The sequence below is a fragment of the Myotis lucifugus genome, unplaced genomic scaffold (genome assembly GCF_000147115.1).
Source record: "Myotis lucifugus unplaced genomic scaffold, Myoluc2.0 scaffold_48, whole genome shotgun sequence".
NCBI lineage: Eukaryota > Metazoa > Chordata > Mammalia > Chiroptera > Vespertilionidae > Myotis > Myotis lucifugus.
Genome location: NW_005871096.1, coordinates 3,846,708 through 3,868,589, shown reverse-complemented (window position 1 = coordinate 3,868,589; position 21,882 = coordinate 3,846,708). Strand labels below are relative to the sequence as shown.

The 21,882-nt window shown below is 43.0% G+C and overlaps 1 protein-coding gene across 1 annotated transcript; it reads left to right on the top strand.

Moving 5' to 3' along the window:
- The first annotated feature begins 5,369 nt into the window (after positions 1–5,369).
- Positions 5,370–17,149, top strand: UCHL1 (ubiquitin C-terminal hydrolase L1). The gene is made up of 9 exons (XM_006088473.3): positions 5,370–5,504; positions 5,621–5,632; positions 6,040–6,168; positions 9,026–9,176; positions 11,250–11,335; positions 11,416–11,463; positions 12,809–12,875; positions 13,742–13,800; positions 16,721–17,149. The coding sequence occupies exons 1-9, from the start codon at positions 5,472–5,474 to the stop codon at positions 16,805–16,807; spliced, it is 672 nt and encodes a 223-aa protein (XP_006088535.1). The 5' UTR covers positions 5,370–5,471; the 3' UTR covers positions 16,808–17,149.
- The last annotated feature ends 4,733 nt before the right edge of the window (positions 17,150–21,882 follow it).

Genomic DNA, 21,882 nt, shown 5'->3' with positions numbered 1-21,882 from the left:
ACAGTATTTAAAATACCACATGATCTCACTCATTTATGGATAATAAAGAACATTATAAACTGATGAACAAAAATAGATACAGAGACAGAGAAGCATTGAACAGACTGTCAAACTACAGCGGGGAGGCTGGGGAAGATTGGGGGGTTGGGGGAGGTAAGAGATCAACCGAAGGACTTGTATGAATGCATATAAGCATAACCAATGGATGCAAGACTCTGGGGGAGGGGGAGGTAAGGGCATGTGCTGGGGGGGTAGGGGAGGCCGGGGGAAGGTCAATGGGGAAAAAAAGGAGACATATGTACTACTATTTGTAACACTTTAAACAATAAAATTAAATTTTAAAAAATTCTGCTGGTCTCACAATAGGCAAATGAGAGCTCCAAGGACAACCCCCCCTACCTCTTCCTCACTCCCTTCACTCCCTCCGAAAAAAGTAGGTGTGAGCTGGGGTCTGAGAAAGCAGTATTGAGTTGGGGCTAGAACAGTGGGCAGCCAGGTTGGGAAGGAAGAAGAGAATACATTTTGGTTTGGAACCCAACAGAATTTGCTAAACAACTGGCCAAGTACTGGAAGGAATATGTGGAGATTGAGACTGTAAATTTCTTAGGGTAGTGAATTTATGGATTGAGGTTTTTTTCTTCTTCCCAGTTTAACTTGTTCAGATTTTTAAAAATTGTTTCATATTTTTAGGCTGTTGGCACTAAATGTCCAGGTAAGACCAAGACACATCTATATATGGATCTATTCACTCTAAGGCAGTGGTTCTCAACCTGTGGGTCGCGACCCCTTTGGTGGTCGAACAGCCCTTTCACAGGGGTCACCTAAGACCATCCTGTATATCAGATATTTGCATTATGATTCATAACAGTAGCAACATTACAGTTATGAAGTAGCAACGAAAATAATTTTATGATTGGGCCAGAAGGTTGAGAACCACTGCTCCAAGGAGTCTGAAAAAATGCTTGGCTAGGTCTTAGAACTCAGCAGTGTCCTCAAGAAAACATTTCTTCCTGATATATTTATAAATTTAAATTTCTTTCCTGTTTATCCTATTCCTCACATACCAATCTCCTGGTAAAAGGAAATATGTAATAAATGTCTCTAAAGCACCTTCAGAAACAAATTTCAATTTTAAAATTTATCAATCTTGTTTATTATATCCTAGCGACATTTTAAAAGTCTAATGGCTAAAATTAAAGAATTAGAGATAAAAGTAGACTTAACTCAAACTTTCATATGACTTGGTTTGTGTATCTCTTTTCTGCTGCTCAAGGTCCTTGCTATGCCAGAATTGGGAGAAATCGTAGAGTTCGTGAAATCCTCATTTTACTGTTGAGGAAGCTGAAATACAGAGAGGTTAGTTAACCTGCCTATGTTTACACCATTGGTGGCTGATCCAGGCCCACCAAAGCCCTCTGATTTCTAATATTACAACTGCACAAGAATAGTAACCGAGAGATGCGAGGGCAGGATGACATGCACCACTAATGATATGCATGCAGTACCAATAGAGGAGTACAGAACTACTCTAGGTAGAAAGGAATTTAATACAGAAAATCTGGTGTTTACAAAACCACTGGAAGTGCTGAAGGACTCACCTTGGGGATGAGCTTTCAGGATTGACTCCCTAACACTGTGGAATGGACCTGCCAAAGATATTCAAATCTCTATCCTATTAGTGATCAGAATCACAAGAAGGTAGTTTCCAAAGGGTCCATCCTAAATGGTCACTATTACTAGAAGAATAATACTTATGATGAAACACATTCTATTGCTGGTGAATTAGAAGTGGTATCTTTATTTATGAAGAAAAACTTATTCATTGATTTTGTTTCTGCACCTATAACAGGTCTGCTTCCTGTTTACCCTAAATGTTTAATTGATTTAAAAAAATGTTTTTCCTTGTTTTTTGTGTATTCATTTTAAATGATTAAAATCAAAATGTTTGTGACTTTTCACTTGATATTTTTTCATATTCATATTATATAACCTATTTTATTACATTATTATCCTATATAATAAAGAGGTAATATGCAAATTGACCATCATGCCCTCACAAGATGGCTGCCTACTACCAGGCCGGCAGAGGGGTTAGTGAGGGATGACCAAATGACTGAACAAGCAGGCTGTGTGGGGCGACCAGGCCAACAGAGGGCTTAGTGAGGGATGACCAAACCACTGAACAGCAGGCTGCATGGGGTGACCAGGCTGGCGGGGGTGCTGTGAGGGGCGACCAGGCCAGCAGGGGGGGCAGCTGGGGGCGACCAGGCTGGCGGGGGGGGGCAGTTGGGGGTGACCTGGCTGGCAGCGGGGGGGGGGAGGGGTTAGGGGTCATCAGGCCAGCATACAGAGGCAGTTAGGGGCGACCAGGCAGGCAGGCAGGCAGATGAGCGATCAGGAGCCAGTGGTCTAGGATTGTGAGAGGGATGTCTGACTGCCGGTTTAGGCCCGATCAACCGGCAGTAGGACATCCCCCGAGGGGTCCTGGATTGGAGAGGGTGCAGGCTGGGCTGAGGGGACCCACCCCCGTGCATGAATTTCGTGCACCGGGCCTCTAGTATTATATATATAAAGTAATAAAACATTATTTTTATAACCATGGAATCAAGAAAAAAGTGAATATGGAGGTTAATTGTTCTATGATAATTGACATGCAGAGCTTCACACATATCTCTACTGAATTTTTAACAACTTTATTGAGATATTCACCTATTTAAAGATTTTTAGTATAATCATAGAAGTGTACAACCATCATCAAAAATCTCTATTAAACTTCATCACTTTATTTTAAACTCAGTTTTCTAAATCTCATAATTTGGATTGCTTATTCTCACTTTAATGCATGCACACTCTCTCTGCTGTAATAAAACTGAGTGATACAGAGTGAAAACCATAGGCAGGTGGCTGCAGATTGAGATTAATCTGTTCAGTAGAATAATTTAAATAAGCTATAAAACCACCTCAACTATAATATCAATTGACACCAACCCAGGCATCATGAAGAATACAATGAGAAGTGTTTTGCTTGTCTATCTAGCTAGTAACCCCTAAAGAAAAGGAGGCAAGTGCTGACGGACATAACTTGTTCTAAATGCAACCATTCTGTTTTTTTTTTTTTTCTTAATAGTTCACAAATGGCCGAAACCGGTTTGGCTCAATGGATAGAGCGTCAGCCTGCGGACTGAAGGGTCCCAGGTTCGATTCTGGTCAAGGGCATGTACCTGGGTTGCGGGCACATCCCCAGTGGGAGATGTGCAGGAGGCAGCTGATCGATGTTTCTCTCTCATCGATGTTTCTAACTCTCTATCTCTCTCCCTTCCTCTCTGTAAAAAATCAATAAAATATATTTTAAAAAAAATAGTTCACAAATGTGAGTCCTAAAATTTGGCTAATGACTGATATAAAATCTGGCCTGTGGTTTCAGCAATGCATTCTCCCTGACTTTTTAAAGATCAGTATGAGGTTTGTTCATGTCCAGTCTCTGGCATTGCCTTGTAAGCAGGGGGGTGATTTAATTGCTTTATTCATTGCTCTGATGTTTCCTGTCACATAGTAGGCACTCAATTTAAATATTTGTTGAGTGGATGCCTTTAACAGAGATTTCTCATAGTGTTTTCATGACCACTTTTTCTATTTATTTTGTCCACCTGCCCATCAGCCCTTATCTTAAATGTCACTCACTTTAGGAAGCCTTCCTGATCCCCTGCACGAGGTTAGATGCTCCTGAGCTCTACTCTCCTCAACACCACTCTTACTATTGACACAATCTCCATGAGGGGAGTTTCCATGTTTATTTACTGTGTTCACTTTATAGCCCCAATTCCATGCTCAGTGCCCATCACGCAGTAGGTGCTCAATCAGTATGTGTTGAATAAATGAAGTAAATTGGGATGTAATTTGTCTCTATTGGAAGGTAAGAACTCATTCAACATAGCCAGGTGTTCTTGTACTTACCTATTCACCTGTCTTGACTTTCAAGCTATTGTCTTTTTTCCCCCCCTTAAAAACAACTTTATGGAGGCATAATTTACATATCATAAAATTCATTCATTAACTTCTTGGTATTATTTTGTTTTTTCCTAAAGATAATTTTTCTGATGGATAAAATGGGGACAAAATAGAAGTGGAATGTAGTGAAACCTTGGATGGAGAATGCGCTCCTAGAGCCCAATTTACTAGGGTTTACTTCTGTCTCGCTTTTCCATTGTGATCATCAGCAAATAACCTCCTTATGCCTTGGATTCTGATCTGCAAAACTGCCCTATTAAGAGTTTTGTTATTGGATACTCGAAGGATTAAATGAAATGGCATGCAAAAGATCTGATGCACAATTCAGATTCCCTCCTTCTCTGTCATCTATTTATTAACCTTGGATCCCCCCTAAACAGGAGGTCTGCTCTTTCACCATCATCATTATTTTGTTCTAAGCACATTTTTAAAAAAATACCCAACCTTCTTACTTCCTTGGTATTTCTGCAAATCCTACTTCATGCTGAGGTTTAGCTTTCCTGGCACAATTATTACAGGTTTTTCCTCCCTCTTTTTATTCAACCTTTGGCATATGCTTTTCCTCTCCATCTTTTTAACAGGCTGGTAGGCAAAACAAACCCCACCTGAGAGCATTAGAGAACAGGGGTCTCTTTAGTTGCCATTCCCCTTCTTATTCACTGTATTTTATTTTGAACTCAGAATTTTATTTTTCAAAGCCTCCATTCTTTTACAAATATTTTTCTTTTTACATCCTTTTGCCTGGAAATCATATCTGTTTTTCCCCCTGGATCTGGTTCCTCAAGTCTCCCCCCTCCTGCTTCTCGGTGTGCTTGCTGTATTACCCTCACATCCCCCAGGTTGCACATGACCAAACCATTCCTCCCAGGGAGTAACATGACATCAGCATTACTAATGCAATATCGGTTCCATTCCAGACTCTGCTTTATTCTAGTCAGTCAATTAAAGGACGAAATTCGCTACTGGTCTGATTTAACATGGAGGATGAATTGGCTAAGGTCACATGCAAACTGCTGCGAGATGTGGGAAACGTATTTATATTCATATTAAATATGTACCTGTTGAATTTGAGCTTTTTCTCAACGCTTCAGAAGCCCTGAGATTTCAGGTAACCGAAATGGTACAAAGGACGAGTTTCCAGAAACTTCGCAAAAAATTAGGACTGTTCCATGCACTCCGGGAGCGCCCACCCACAAGCCCATCCCCACCACCGCCGGATTATCTCACCAGCGAGTGAGACGGCAAGGTTTGGGGGCCCGGCCGAACCACTCCGCCCTGCGCAGAGGGGGGGTTCGCGTCGGTTTTGCTGAGACCGGCCGTTTCCCCCTCGTTGGTCTTGCCCCGACCCCCCTGCGCAGGCACCCACAGTGCGTCAGGCCGGCGCTTTATAGCGGCGGCCTGGGCGGCTCCGCTTGCTGTTTTTCCTCTTCTCTGGTGACGGGCCTCACCTGCGGTCGGCGAAGATGCAGCTCAAACCCATGGAGATCAACCCCGAGGTGAGCGGCAGGTGCACGGTGGCCCCGGGAGCGCTTGCCTGGGGGTCAGCCCACGCCAGGCAGCCGGATCGCTGGCTGGTTTCATTGTTGTGTTTTTCTTTGCATTTGTCTTTCAGATGCTGAACAAAGTGAGTGGCATCTCGCGTTGCCTCTGTCCCCTCCCCCACCAGGAGAGCCGAGCCGAGGCGGAGGCGCCCACCTGCTCCGGCCGTTTCGCAGTGACTTAGCGGCGCCCTGGGTGCTCCGGAGGAGCCGGGCTGGGCGCGGTCGGGGCGCTCTCCCTCGGCCCCTGCATCGGGGGCGGGGTGGGGTGCAGGTGGAGGAGGAGGCTGCGCCCGGCCGAGCTCCCGAGGGCTGGCTGGGGCCGCGGGCCTCGGCTGCCCGGGCTTCGCAGGAGCCACGTGTGGGCCGCGCTTTGTGCTGTGTCATCGCCCTGGCGGCGTGGGGGGCCGGGCGGAGACTCCTCCCAGGCTCGGATGGGAGCGCTGAGGGTGCCTGCCTCCCCGAGCCTGGCCGCCTTGTCTCCTCTCCGTAGGTGCTGGCCCGGCTGGGGGTCGCCGGCCAGTGGCGCTTTGTGGACGTGCTGGGGCTGGAGGAGGACGCGCTGAGCTCGGTGCCGGCGCCCGTCTGCGCGCTGCTGCTGCTGTTCCCACTCACCGCCCAGGTAGGGCGTGGGGCCCGAGGTGCGCGCCTCTCCCAAACCAGAAGGCGGCTTTGAGGATAGTCTAGACTCCAGGCTCCTCTTCCCACCTGGCCTGAGCGCCCACACCTGGCAAAACTGCCTTCTCCCTGGGGGGATGGATGGAGGGAGGAGCCCACACCCTTGGTACCTACTCTTTGGGGCTCCTATTGTAATAGAGCTTATTGCTCTTCTTCACCCATCCACCATTGCCTCACATTTGGAAGAGAAGTAATTTCAAATTCTTATCCCTCGGGGAAGTAATTCATCCTACTCATAAGTCCTTTGAACCTAGGCTTTTCTGAACCTTCCATGCCAAGGCCTGGCTGGTTGTTTCCCTTTAAAAGGCTGTCACCTTGCTAGTAAATGGAGGGGGATGGGCTTGCCTAAAGCACATGAAAACAATAGGTTCTTTAATTCTCCACTTCCACTGCCTGTGTCCCCCGTGGTCTCCGGGAATTCTTCCCACTCTTCCACCTTCTACAGCATGCACACTTGGGTTTTAGCCTCACCAGTGTGCTTTTGAAAAAAAGCTTAATCACTTGTATATGGCTCCTGTATGGGAACCTCCTTCCACCTCTCTTAATCCTCTTTCCTCTCTGACCTTGTGGGTAAATGAAATAGGTGGGCATTAGAGCAGTCTTGGAAATACCTTTTCATTTCCCTTTAGATGGTCTTCTTCCTACAAGTGTGCATGGATATATGTACCTCAAAGACTGAGCATCAGATATAAAAAAGGTAGCTGGGTTAATTGTTGTCTTGCGATGTATGGAATTCCACTAATCAGCATGGTATTGTCTATCTCCTATTGCTGTCACTTGACCCCTGATTTGGGAGTGGTTGAACATTTCCTGTAACAAAACTTGAGGCATTCGCATTTGGGGCATCATTCCAAACACAGAGTGAGTTCAAGCACCAGAAGCATCCTCTGCATAAATTAAGTCCTATGGGAAGTCCCAGGTGTTCCTCCTATAAATGGTTTAAACCCCCTTATTAAAACTGTTCGGATAATCCCAGGGACATGTTTTTTTATTGCCAGAGCTTTTACTTAGGTAAAAACAGAACTGCCAAAAATTGCACGTCTAATTAACGTCTCCGTTGGCCAAATGAAATGCAACCTCCTGTCTTATTTGAGCCCCTCACAGCCTTCTTGCTAGAGGAACCATGATGACTCGGAGGTTTTGAGCGGCTCTCACACGCCAGGCCTCTGGGAGGCAGTGGCGCAGCATGTTTGTCTTTCAAAAGCCCACCGATCTCCTTTTGCCGGATCAAGTGGTTCTTGTTAGAGCACACTGTGATTTGAACATTTTTTGTTTGAAAGAGCTCAATAATGAGGGTTGTTTTTTTTTTAGCTCCAGTTCAGTCCGTCAGATTTACTGAGCACCTGTTCTGCAGTACAAAACACCTACTGGGCTAAACATTAAAGCAAATGCAAAGAAAAGTTGAGGTTCTGTAGCTTGACTTCCAAACAAGGTTAATTTAAAAAGCATTTAATGTTGTCTAAGAGAGTATTATTAAATCCTAAAGGGACCACTCTAAAATATTAATGTGAAGTGATAATGAATATTTCAATGTGTATCCATGCAAGAGCTCAGACAACCCTAAAGGATGGTGCTATCCCATTTTAAAATGTTTAATTAACCTAGAAAAGTGAAAAGCCTTAATAGTCAATGAGTAAGTCAATTTAAGGATTTAGTAGATCCATGATGCCAGAACTTCCTACTAGTTGGAGTTAAGTTGATTTTGTGGGACAACAGATCATATTCCTCTGAGGGTGCCACGGATAAGGCCTGAACTTCAGTTCCATGTACAGTAAGGGACGGCTACTCGAATTGGAAATATTTTGTCTGAATTACACTGGTTTTGGGGAGCATTGCTTCTGTCGCATTAGCACTCTGCTTTTACCTGAGAAGTCATACCTGTAAGGTCTTTAAATCGTGTCCGTGAAAGGTTCAGACAAGCCCACTGAGTGACTGTACAAAGAGCTAATGGATGCTTTGGGAAAAACTAGTCTCATTGATTTACTGATCTGTACCCTCTTCCTCACCTCCCATTGCTCATCTGTCCACAAACTGTATAGCTGGCAAGGAAAAACAAGCACACATCTTCCTTTTGTAGGATGAGGAGGAGTTTCTGTGCAATCACAGCCAGCACCCTAAGCCAGTTGTTTTTCCTTCATTAAAAAAAAAGGGAGAGGGAGTCATAAAATTCTTTAAATTGTGCCTTTAAGTTAAGGCTTGTTTTGTTTTTAAAGAGAGGTATACTAGTACTTGGATAGAACAGAAGTAGAATGTTAAAGAATAGTGGGCTATAAGCTGGCTGCTACTCTTGGCTGTTAAATTAACCAAAGCTTGATTGGGGTGCCCATGTGAAATATAGTCATTGTTGGTGTTAAAGGAAGAAAACTCTTTGGCTCTTTACATTTCTATTTAATATAATGAACTTGTCTGTTTTTTAACTTCATGACATCATCCATTTCCAGCTAAAAGGCTGCAGTGGTGTCTAGACAAGCCTTGGGCAATATCCAAGGCCATTACTGCACTGCAGCATCAGGGTGGAGTCTCGGAACCTCTCAACCCCACGGGCTGCTGTGGGTGTGAGGGACAGGCAGGCCATTACCTTGGCGTCAAGAGTCAGCAAACTTTCTTAAAAGGCCTGAGAGTAAATCTTTCAGGCTTGAGGGCCATATGGTCTCTGCCCTTGGCCTTGGCTGGCATGTAGAACCAAGGCTTCTGGTCACACATCCTATTTGTGTTTCCATTTAGGTGGTAGAACTTACTGTGCTACCATCTGTTCTTTGCGTTTTCATTTTGAGATATTAGCATGTTTTTTACATTTACAGCATGAGAACTTCAGGAAAAAACAGATTGAAGAACTTAAGGGACAAGAAGTCAGCCCTAAAGTGTACTTCATGAAGCAGACCATTGGGAACTCCTGTGGCACCATTGGACTTATACATGCAGTGGCCAATAACCAAGACAAACTGGAATTTGGTAAGTGTGAGTGTTGAGGCCAGTCATCCGCTAGTTGACCTCTAGTTAACCGTCAGTCTTCACTCCAGAATTCCCAATGGTCTATTCGGCAAACACATTGCCTTCAACATTTTTGAAACCTACTTATCCAGATATAATCTGTGGGTGAATTCTTGTTTCTCTCTCTCAAGGGAAGGAAACTCATTTTCTAAGAAGCACAGTTGGGCTTCTTCCACCTGGAGAGGAAAAGGGAGCGATTCAGTTTTGTACCGTTGCTCTGCGTATACTCTTCATTTGTACAAAGCTTGGAAGAGTGTCAGGTGAAGGATAAAGAACACCTGAGGGCCAATTGTTATTGTAATTCCCCTGTGTTTACGTCTCAGTGATTCTGGAGAATTAGAGATGTTAAGCCCTGAAACATTAACAGTTAGGACCTGCCTTTAATGGTACCTGTTTCATAAGCAACAGGAGAGAACCAAAACAGCTTAGAGCAGCGGTCACCAACCAGTGGACCACTGGTGGTCCGTGAGGTCTGAAAGGTTGGCAACCGCTGGCTTAGAGCAGCTGGGTGACGGTTCCTGCAGAGGCCCAGCAGCAGGCTGCACCTTTGAAAGGATTCAGCTGTGAACAAAGTCAGGTCGGGCTTTAGCCCACCTTCCACGGATGCTGTGGAGGATGTAGAAGAAATGAGTGGGGCTCAGCCCTAAAGCTTGTCAGAGGCACAATTAGTAGCACTAGAATGTGTTAAAACACAAGATTATTATGTCTGATTTAGGCCAAGAGTCAGCAAACTTTCTTAAATGGCCTGAGAGTAAATCTTCCAGGCTTGAGGGCCCTATGGTCTCTGCCCTTGTTGTGCAAAAATCAGCCATTGACACGATGTGAACCAATGGATGTGGCTGTGTTCCACCAGAACTTTATTTACAAAAATAGATAGCAATCTGATTTTTACAATAGGTGGGTGGTTAAGAACGGAATAATTTCAACTAATAGTCCACACTGTTGCTTAGAGCAGGTCAAATACTTCTTTTTCAGGAAAGTGTGGCCAAAACTATAATACTGATACACTTTTGCAATTAAAAATAAAATCACCTGCCTGGCCGTAAACACCCAGATCTTTTAGAAGTTGCGTTTATAAATATTAACTTGCCTGAGCTGTATTAGACAGTTGCAGCTTGATCCTTTCTACTTCTTCTGCAGTGGGTCTCACTTTATTTAGACTGCTGTGTTCTTGAGATTAGCAAACACCGTAATTTTTTGTAACCGTGGTCATGATGGTGCTAAAGGCTTAATCTGAATCACAGCCCTCCTCATAAAGTTAAGAGGATTCCTATCACTTCCAAATTTTGAATAGTACCAATTTAATACGTTTACTTTTTTAAAGTTTAGAGCTGAAAGTTCAGGTTGAGGTCTTTTTGAAATTTGAAGTTTTTCTTGATCTGGCTGGGTAGTCAGTGTCTCCTAGACTTATCCACACTGAGCACAGACAAAACACTTAGGTTAGTCATCAGTTGTCAGCTCCCTGTAGGCCGGACTATTTGGCTGTTTACATTTCTATTTAAGACCCTTAGGTTAATGTCTATCCTGGATAACTGTATTACTAATCTTGCATTTTCTACCCTGAAAGAAAAATCTTGGTTGAGAACTGGTTTATTAATTAGATTGTCATTGTTACATCATGTATGCAGTTCACATTAATTGTGCATTGCCAGGGGCTGTACATACAGCAGTAGATAAGACAGTTTCATTTTATGGCACTAAAAAGCTCACAGATATGTGTTACCAATGGATAAGTGCTGTAACAAAGTGCTGATAAGAGATTGGCAGATAAATATGAGGTGGGAGGTGAAGGGAGTTGGGGAGCAGAGGAAAGCTTGGCACATGAGGAATGGAGAGTTCTCAGGCCGAATGCAGTGACAGGGGAGTGGTGGGAAAGAGTCTGGGGCAGACGGTACAACCCATCCACATCCTTAGAGGCCACAGTAAAAATTCAGGTCGCTAAACATGACTGGCTGCAATAGCTTAAATCACCAATAAATGTGCACCCATTTGCATTATTTTATCTATACTAATATTTGTATTCTTTTTTTAAAGAGGATGGGTCAGTCCTGAAACAGTTTCTTTCTGAAACGGAGAAGTTGTCCCCTGAAGACAGAGCAAAATGCTTTGAAAAGAATGAGGTAGGGCGAGAACTTCCAGAGCATCACTTTTTCAGTAACGCTGGAAGGTTTTGTGCTAAGGGTTCTCTCTTTGTCTGCAGGCCATTCAGACAGCCCATGACGCTGTGGCCCAGGAAGGCCAGTGTCGGGTAAGTGCAAATACAAATCAGAGCCAGGCTGCCCAGGTGCCACCTGTGTTTTCCCTAAAATATGTGTAGTGACCCCTTACTGGGACACAGCAAATGTTGTTTTCCACCTAAGGCCAGTTAACACCGAAAAATCCTACTGGCACAATGCTTTGACCAGACCTGTTTATAAGAAATGGCTCTCAGAAATCTAATTGGCGGTTGGCATTACCTTGAGTAAATGCAGGCTGATAGTATTTACATCCGAATGAGTAACACCCCACCTAGTAATTGAGCACTTCAGATATTATTCTCACAGCTGTTGGGTATAGTAAGATACATAAACAAGAACTGACAATTTCCAGAAGGTTTATGTACCATTAATCTGCACAGAGTCTTCTAGTCAAATGTTAAATTAGGTTTAAGGCAGCTACACTGCCTCTGTGATGATAGTTTGCTCTGCCACTTTCTCATCTTGACCTTGGATGAGATACATATTCCGTAAGCCTGAATTTTCTCTTCAGTAAAAAGCAAGTCAGTTCTGACAGCTACAGTCTATCTACTTTACTGCACTTAGATTAGAGCCTAATATTTAGGAAATACATAAATGTTACCTATAATAACTGTAAAAATATACAAGCAAGCCTGGCCTCTGTGGCTCAGTGTTTGAGCGTTGTCCTATGAACCAGGAGGTCAGGGCTTGATTCCTGGTCAGGGCACATGCCTGGGTTGCGGGCTCGATTCCCAGTAGGGGAGTGCAGGAGGCAGTTGATCAGTGATTCTCTCTCATCATTAATGTTTCTATCTCTCCCTCTCCCTTCCTCCCTGAAATCAATAAAAAACATTAAAATTAGAAAAAATAAATATATACATACATACACGAGCAAGTTGGTTCAAGCATATTATACTTATTTATTACATATTACATTTTTAAGGTTTTTTTTGTAATCCTTACCCGAGGATAGATATATATATCTATCTATATATCTATAGCTATATATATCTATCTATATATCTACATATATATATATATATAGAGAGAGAGAGAGAGAGAGAGAGAGATTTTAATCCTTACCCGAGGATATTTTCCCATTTATTTTTAGAGAGAGGGAAAGACAGAGAAATAACGATGTGAGAGAAACACATTGATTGGTTGCCTCCTGTGTGAGCCCCAACCAGGGTCAGGTGGAGCCTGCAACCATGGTCCGTGCCCTTGTCTGGAATCGAACCCGGGACCATTCAGTCCTCAGGCCGATGCTCTATCCACTGGGCCAAAACCGGCTAGGGGCTACATTACATTTATTTTTAACAAATTACGTTCTGCTTTATAAAATACTCATTTTCAAAAAAATTTCTTGGCTCTCTTCAGGTAGATGACAAAGTGAACTTTCATTTTATTCTGTTTAACAACGTGGATGGCCACCTCTATGAACTTGGTACGTTTTGCTCCATTTTTGGAATCTAATACAGTTTCGTTCTTTCATACTTATTTCCTTTTATAGTATTGACGTAACTTTATAGCACTTTAGTATATCATTGTTTATGTATTCAGAACAACAGGGTATTCTCATGGGGGAACTTAACCCTTTGTGCTGCCCAGACCTTCCCTTTGGGCAACTGACCTGCCAAATGATGGCTTTAGTCAGACCAGTCCAGCACCAGTCAAGGCGGGAGTGTTCAGTGTTTCTTCTCATTTTTCCGCTGCAGCACTGTCATCATAGGATCTCTGGCATCATCCTTTTCAGACAGGGAATACTTTGGGGAAAAGATAAATGCCTAAATATGATCTTGTTAGTGTAAATGGATTTGTACATGTTGGGGTAATGTCTGTTCACTGGTATATGGCAACAAGAAAGATCATCCATCTGGTAAAAGTCGTCCTCTTTGTATGAATGGAGAAAGCTGTGTGGTCTCAAGTCCAGACACTGCCTCTGAGTAGATAGCTCATCGGCGGTCATTGAGGGGCAGATCTCAAGGGGCCCTGCCTGCCTCCACCTTCCTGCACCTTAGAGCTTGAACCTGCCTTTTGCTCTGGGGTCCTTCCCAGGGGATGGGGCACAAGTCCTTCAGCTAGGGTGGCTGGATTGGGCTATGATCTTGTTACTTGTAGGTGAGAATTGCCTGGGATGGATTATCTACGAGCACTTGAACCTCATTGCCAGTATGTTGCTTTATAACTAGGCTTCCTTTGTGGGAGTGGCAATGGTATTTGGAAGAATCTAAAACCTCCCTTTAGGCTGGACAAGCACAGTAGCCAGAAAATGTGCATAGAAAATTGACACGCCTGGCTTCTTCGTTGTAGATGGACGAATGCCTTTTCCGGTGAACCACGGCACCAGTGCAGAGGACTCGCTGCTGCAGGTGAGCTTTGGAATCCATCCCCAGTGAGGCCCACGTCTCTTTAGCCAACTGTCTGTTCTAAAGTGCTAACACTTTTTCAATACAACCAGCAGCAATCACTTGAGTTAATAGCATTCTTTGGGGCTTAGAGATCATTTTAGTAATCCTCCCTACCTTATTGTACAGCAAGTGGTTTTAACCAGGATCCTTCAGAGCAGCCCTGACTAATCTGTGTCGTGTGCCGTCTCTAGCCCACAGTGAGAAGTGGCCTGAAAGCCAGGGCTCTGCCTCTTTGTGGGATTAAGGTGACCATTGTCCTCTTGTCAGATTACATCATAGCTAACGACTCGTGGAACAGCAACCTGAGCCTTTCCTCATCCGTCCCGGGCTGCTGGATTTGGGTCAGTTTTGTAGGTAGTGTATTATGGATTCTGGTTAGGCAGTTAATTTCAGGAGCGTTTTCTTCCCACTTGGTCCGCTGTTAATAGGATGAGAGAAGTAGATTCAAAACATGCCTGACAAGAACTTTAAGATCCAGGATCACAGTGTAACCATCCCCGGACAAATGACCACAGAAACCTCTTAGTTCTGGACCAGAGCTGGGAGGCTGCTCTAGGCCTCTTCACCCTGAAAACGAGTCTCCACAGTTGAATCAGTTTGCTGTTATAAGGGAAATTATTTGATTGTGATTAAATAAAAATGCTACTGCATTTCTGATATGACTGCATTTGTAATACAACTAGGTTTTTGGTTTTTTTTTTTTTAGCACTTGCTGTGTGCAGACTGGGGGTTGACAAACTTTTTCAGACAGAAGATGTTTTAGCTTTGGGTGGCATATGGCCCATTGCATATATTCAATTCTGCTGTTTCAGCTCCAGAGCAGCCCATAGACAATGGATAAATGAATGTGTGTGGCTATTGCACTGAAACTTGAGTCACAAAAACAGCAGCAGGCTGGGTTTGGTGCCCAGGCTGCAGTTTGCTGACCCCTGACCTAGGTGCTCTTCTAACTGACTTAGAGCTTTTATGGAATCCTTCTAAGGAGACTGGGAGGCAGGTATTAATTTTCCACATTTTACAGATGAAGAAACGGAGGTGCAGAGGCTAAGTGATGCCCAAGGTCAATGACTTAAATGGCAGAGCCATGGCTCCAGTCTTTACAGTCTGTCTCTAGAGTCTGTACTAGTCACTGTACAATACTGCCTTTCTAAGCAATAGACCTGTCTTTGGAACATCATAGACCTGACAACTTGGAGGTGCTAGTGGGCCAAATGAAGCCGCTCTAGGAGGGAGGGTCATTTGCTCCAGTTGGATGATATTCACACCTGAGATCAGTGGGAGCTAATCTTGGATTTACAGGGGTATGAGAATAGTAATAGAATGAGAACTAGAGAAGCAGGATTGGGGAGATTTGCATGAGAGAGTCAGCATTTACTTATGGGAGAGAGTAAGAACAGAGGCACGATTTCTGCTCATGACTCTGAGGTCCATTCTGACTCATAGCTAACACTATCCTAATACCATGAAATGCACCCCCTCATGAGATACCTGTGACTGTTATGTGAGTAGAATTTATGGGGTGGGGGGGAAGGTAAAACCTTATTGTTCAAAAAAATAAAACCGGTTCTAATTAGAATATCATTTAAAAGTAAATGAATGTAAACTAGCATCTTAATTAGTGAAAATTCTTGAGTGAGGCTGGTTGGATATGATTAAAGATGTTTTAGGATTTCCAAACTTCACACAAAATTTACTTAAGCCGGTGAGAAAATACATAAACTTAACCCAAGCATTCTAAACTTCAATGGCTTAGGTCCCAACTCATTGTATATACTGGAGAGAATTGTTTATTCTCCCTTTAGAGGCCCACACTTAATATTAGTTAACACTGTAGTAATGCAGGCATACTTCTGAGATACTGCGGGTTTGGTTCCTCTATGATAAAGAAAATACAGTGTCCCAATAAAGCAGCTTGCAATCTTTTTGCTGGTGGAGGGTCTTGTCTTCAGTTTAGAAGTAACATATCACTTGTCTATACCTGGAATACCCAGTATGGAAACTTTTGAAGATAACAGTTAAACGAAAAAACAACAAAAAACAAATCTGGAGCCATGACCCATGTGACTCAGCTGGGCATTGTCCTGTGCACCCAAAGTTTGCTAGTTCAGTTCCCGGTCAGGGCACATGCCTTGTGGGCTCGATCCCCAATAGGTGATGTGCAAGAGGCAGCTGATGGGTCTTCCACTCTCACATCGAGAGTGCTCAGTAAAGCAAAATGGAATAATCAATTTTCTGTTACCAGTCTTTGTGACCTAGGTCTTAGAATTAGTAACACATCACTTGTTTATGCCTGGAATACCAGGTATGTAAACTTTTAAGGCTCTTTTGTGAAATGTTTACTTGGAAGAAATTTGTCTTTACTCTGGGAATTTCAGAATTAGAACTTTGTGTTTTGTTGTCAAAACCAGGCACAAGGTGGGAGGAACAGGGCATTTGGTGGGAGTAACAAAGGAGTCCAAGCTTCTGAAGTCAGATCTGTGGTGCAAGTCTCTCCCATCACCTGATTTTTTTCTCTTGTCTCAAGCCCTGGGTTTTTTATTTTTGTTTTATAATATATTTTTATTGATTTCAGAGAGGAAGGGAGAGGGAGAGAGAGATTGAAACATCAATGAGAGAGAATCATGCCCCACACCGGGGATTGAGCCTGCAACCTGGGCATGGTGCCCTGACTGGAATTGAACTGTGACCTCCTGGTTCATAGGTTGACGCTCAACCACCGAGCCACGCCAGCCAGGCAAGCCTGGGTTTTTCAGTTTAATGGGAAGTTTACAGTTGACCATGGTGAACTTTGAGCATTTATAGGCCTTCCTGGTACTTTCCCTTTGAAAGGTTCATTTTGAGCTGTTGCTATTTGTGCATTAATAAGATTCCTCCTTTTCAGGATGCTGCCAAGGTCTGCAGAGAATTCACTGAGCGTGAGCAAGGGGAAGTCCGCTTTTCTGCCGTGGCCCTCTGCAAGGCCACCTAAAGCCCTGTGGGAAGGAACTAGCTCTTCTCCCCTCTTCCCTTCACTATCGAAATACATCCCTACCCATGTAGTCTTAAAATGCTTGTGTTGTAGACGACAGCTGTTCTCCTTTGGTTCTGTAGCTGTACTCCCTCTTGATCACATCCAAGCGCTAGCAGAGTTCAGCTGTCGATTGAGCAGTTTGATGTAAGCTTCAGATGGCGAAGCATTTCCCCTATTATATGTCTCGTCCCTCGATATCTAATGCTTTAAATGGCTACTTTGGTTTGTGTCTGTAAAGGCCTTGGATGTGGTTTCAATTGTTTGTCCTTACAAGGAATAAAACTTTTCTGCTGAAAAAGAGAGAAGCCTAACCTGGTTTTTATTCTCTTTTGCCTTCCCCTCATATCTGAAATTACTTGCATAGTAATAGTAGAGGTACATATCTTCCATATAAATAACTCATACAGTGTAGGTAAGAAAGTTATAAAAATACTAGAGGGTAGGGTCCCTAGGCCTGACCGGTGATCAGGCCCGATTGGGGCCTTCCATCTGCCAGCTGGGCCTTCCTTCATTCTGCGTCGCCGCCAGCTGGGGCCTTCCTTCATTCTGCGTCGCCCCCCTGGTGGTCAGCACATGTCATTTGCAAGCAAGCGAACTCCTGAAGGGGACACTTTGCATATTAGCCCATATATATATAGCCTAGAGGCTCAGTGCACGAAATTCGTGGGGGGGGGGGTGGGGGTGGGGTTCCCTCAGCCCGGCCTGCAACGACACCAGTGTCCTGCACCCCAGCTGGCCTCTGGCCAGAGGCCCATCTGCTCCCCTCCCTCCCTCCCTCCGCGGGCCAGGGCACGCGACACCTGAGGCAGATCCAGCCACGCTGCTCAGCTGCCAGCGGCTGCTCCCCCCCAGCAGGGCTGACAGGACCAGACACTCCAGCAGCGGGGCTGAGGGGACTGGGCACCGCCATCTTGTGTCTATGGGTGCTGCCACCTTTGTGATGGAGTGATGGTTAATTTGCATATTACCATTTTATTAGATAGAATATATGGATTGCTGATTTATTGTCACTAGATTTTTTTCTATACATTTATATTACTGTGTGTACTTGCAGACTTTGAAATATTGTAAAAATATTTTAGAACAATTTTAGATTTCCAGAAAAATTAAGATACTACAGTTCCCGTGTGCCAGTGGTTCTCAACCTGTGGGTCACGACCCCTTTGGCAGTCAAACGACCCTTTCACAGGGGTCGCCTAAGACCATCCTGCATATCAGATATTTACATTACGATTCATGACAGTAGCAACATTACAGTTATGAAGTAGCAACGAAAATAATTTTATGGTTGGGTCACAACATGAGGAACTGTATTTAAAGGGCCAGAAGATTGAGAACCACTGCTGTATACCCTTCATCCATTTTCCCCCTTGTTATTTTACATTAATGTGATACATTTGTGATAATTAGAAGTATGTAATTATAATGAAAAAATGTTGATCATCTTACTAAAGCCCTTAGCTTATTCAGATTTTCTTAGTTTTTACAAAATATCCTTTTTCTTTTCATGTCTTATTAGACTCCCTGTGGCTGATAATTTCTCAAACTTTACATATTTTTGATGAGCTTACTCATTTTGAGGAGTACTGATCAAGTATTTTGTAGGATGTCCCTCTATTAGGATTATCTGATGTTTTTCTCATAATTAGATTGAGGTTATGAGTTTTGGGGAAGGAAGACCACAGATGTAAAGTGCCATTTTCATCACATATAAAAGGTACATGTTATCAATTTGATTTATCACTGCTGATACTGACTTGATTTCCTGGCAGTGGTGACATTTGTCAAGTTTCTCCATTTACTGTTGTTTTTCCGACACCCACTCCCTTTCATACTATACTCTGCAGAGCCCACTCTTTAGAAGTTGGGAGTTGAATTATGCTCTAGCTCCTTGTGGGTAGAGTATCTCTAAATTATTGGCAATTTTTTTACAAGAGAGATTTATCTCTTCTCTGCTACTTATTCAATCATATCAATATGAACTCATGGATAATTCTTTTATACCCTGGGTTTTAATCCAATACTACATTTTGTTGCTCAAATAGTTCCAGTTTTGACCACTGAGAATTATTTCTGTTGCTTCCTCTGTGTATTTGACATACCCCAATCAATATAGGTTTTTTGGTGTGTGTTTCCTCCCAGCAATTGTTTGCTTTCTAGAAATTAGGTGTTTTTTTAAAAAAACACACAAAAAAAACAGTAACAAATGCCTTTGCCATTTGTTAAGTCTTACTATTTTCTAGATAAGGACATACTGATATGTAATTTATCAGCTTGCATTCAAGATTAAATGACATTTGTTTTTAACAGTTGATACTTGAATATAAGTTCCTTTCAAGTTATAGGAATGAAGGACAGTGGGGAAGAAACTGCAAGCTTCCTGCTCTTGCTGTGATCTTCACAGAAGAGCTTTCTCATCCTGTTTGTGGCCAGGGGGCCAGAGAACTTGGGTCTCAGCTGCCTCAAAGTTTTCAGCTCTAATTACTCCATGGTAATAATACCTGTGATTCCAACTTCTAAGTGAAGACTATGTTGGTTCCTGGGAGTAACTATTAACATTTTATTCACTTGGAAACTAAATATAGAGTGATTTAGGGAATTCTAATTGCTTAGAGTTGAAACCAGAGGAATGCATTTTCAATTCTAACTTGGTGTGTGACTTCTATATAGTCACTTTGAGGATTGTCTGTGGAAAAGAAACAAAACAAGGCTCCTTTCTGCTAATAGGAGCTGCTAAAAGATTGCTTTTGGCCTCAGGAGAGCAGCTACATTTAGTGATGTTAGTTTGAAATACTTTCATACTTCATGGGTAAGAAGCATACTTATTAAAATGCTTTCAAATTCTGTTATGTCTTAGCAAGTCACACCATGGAAGGTTATGCAAGGTGAAGTTTGAGCTTTGGGCCCCACATTTTAATGTGGGTGATCGGATCCCTGGAGGTCAGTTTTACCGAGGAAATAGGTGTGGAGGCTAGGTAATACGCCCACCTTCTCACTGTTAGTCACTAGAACTTAGACCATGGATTGACTTCCTACAGTAGTTAGCCTAGTTTGGCAATCAATATAATAGCTTTAGGGCTTATCAAACCTGTCTTTGACCTCCACTTCTGCTTCAGTAACTTTGGGCAAAGGAATTATCCTCTCCCACATCTTCCTTGTTTTATGTTAAAATAGACACAACACAGAATGAAGATGTCTGGGAAGGGCTTGTACTATAGAAGATTTCATCTAGTACCAACGTCTTCCCCACTGTTCTCCCTGAGGCCTCAGCCATGTACAACCCTGGGGATACCATTGACTTGTATTCCATATGAAGGCAGTGCCCCTAGAATTGTGCAACTTAGAGGCCCTTGTTTACCCAGCAAGCCCTCCTAATTGATATCTTAGATTTATCAAAGATCTATGTCCAGTTGGCTTATTCCTTAGGACGTTAACTAGTCTTTGGCGATGATGGTGACTTTGTAGTGCTTTCAATGGGCAAAGCCACCTGATACTAAGGATCCTCCCCTTTTAACTAACACCCAAAATGTCCAATTGAGGAGTCTTTAGGTTTTATATCTGTTCAGTATAATACTTGGTCTGTCTTAAAGACTCCCAAACATGGTAAAATATTCCTACATCAAGCCAGTGAGATAGTTTTGTAAAATGCATATACATATGTATTTAGAAAAGACAGGGCACAATAGCTAAATGTTCACTATATTCTAACTTAAACTTAGTCATATATTAGATTGACATCATCCCTATTTTACCGATGAAAAAACAAAAGCACAGTGAAGCTTAAGCAACTTGCCCAAGGTTACCTGGCTAATAAGGGATGTTGCTGATGTTCAAATCCAAGCACCTGGCTTTTAGAGCCCATAATAATAATGATTAATTCTGGGGAGAAGTGGACTTAAGGTGAAGTTTGAGCTTTAGTGCCCCACCCTTTAATGACCCCTTCCAACATCCTGGCTTGTGTGTCCTTGTGAAATTTGCAATTTCTCAAAAGCACGGGTATGTTCCTCTCTTTGGGTATTGAGGTTATGGGTGATTTTAACTTTATATTCTCATTTTCTAAACTTTCTAAAATTACTACAGTGGGGCCTTGACTTACGAGTTTAATTCGTTCCATGACGGAGCTCATAACTCAAATTACTTGTATGTCAAATCAAAAAGTGAACGAGTGAGACACGTGATGCTGGGCTGATGTTGTGGCGTTCACTGACGTTCACTGCGCCAACTAGCAGTGGGGTATCTGAAGCTGGCTCGTAACCCGAATTTTAGCTCGCAACTCAAAGCAAAAAATCGGCCGAGAGACGGCTCGTATCTTGAAAAACTCGTTAGTTGGGACACTCGTAAGTCAAGGCCCCACTGTATATTACTTTAAAAAAATATTTTTTACTGACTTCAGAGGGGAAGAGAGAGAAACATCAATGATGAGAGAGAATCATTGATTGGCTGCCTCCTGCACGCCCCACACTGGGGAACCAAGCCTGCAAACCAGGTATGTGCCCTGACCAGGAATTGAACCGTGACCTCCTGGTTCATAGGTCAATGCTCAACCACTGAGCCATGCCAGCCGGGCTATATTACTTTTATAATTTAAAAAAGCTTTAATTTCCCCCCCTAGGACTAAGAATTCTGTAAGAAGCTTCTGCTGGTGAATTCTAGCTTACTTTCAAGTTTCTTAGAATTAACTTCGTTTTCTGTCTTTGGGCTTCGTTCTGCCTTTTGACGGCCTTCATTATAAGGCCACCTTAGAACTTTATATTCTCCTAAACCTCAACTTGTAATTCCACTTTGGTCCTGGGATGAGGTGAGTGTAACATCCACCTACTCCTCTGCCATCTTGTATCCTCACGCACAATCAGGTTTGATGCTAATGTGTCTCCAAACTCTCTTAGGAGTCAGATGCTTCCCATAGTGTTCATCATTCCCTACTCATTTCTTTAACATCCTACCTGAGTACGGGACAGTTGTCACATCAATGAACTAACACTGATGAATTATTATTAACTAAGGCTCATTCTTACTCATATTCCTTTAGTTTT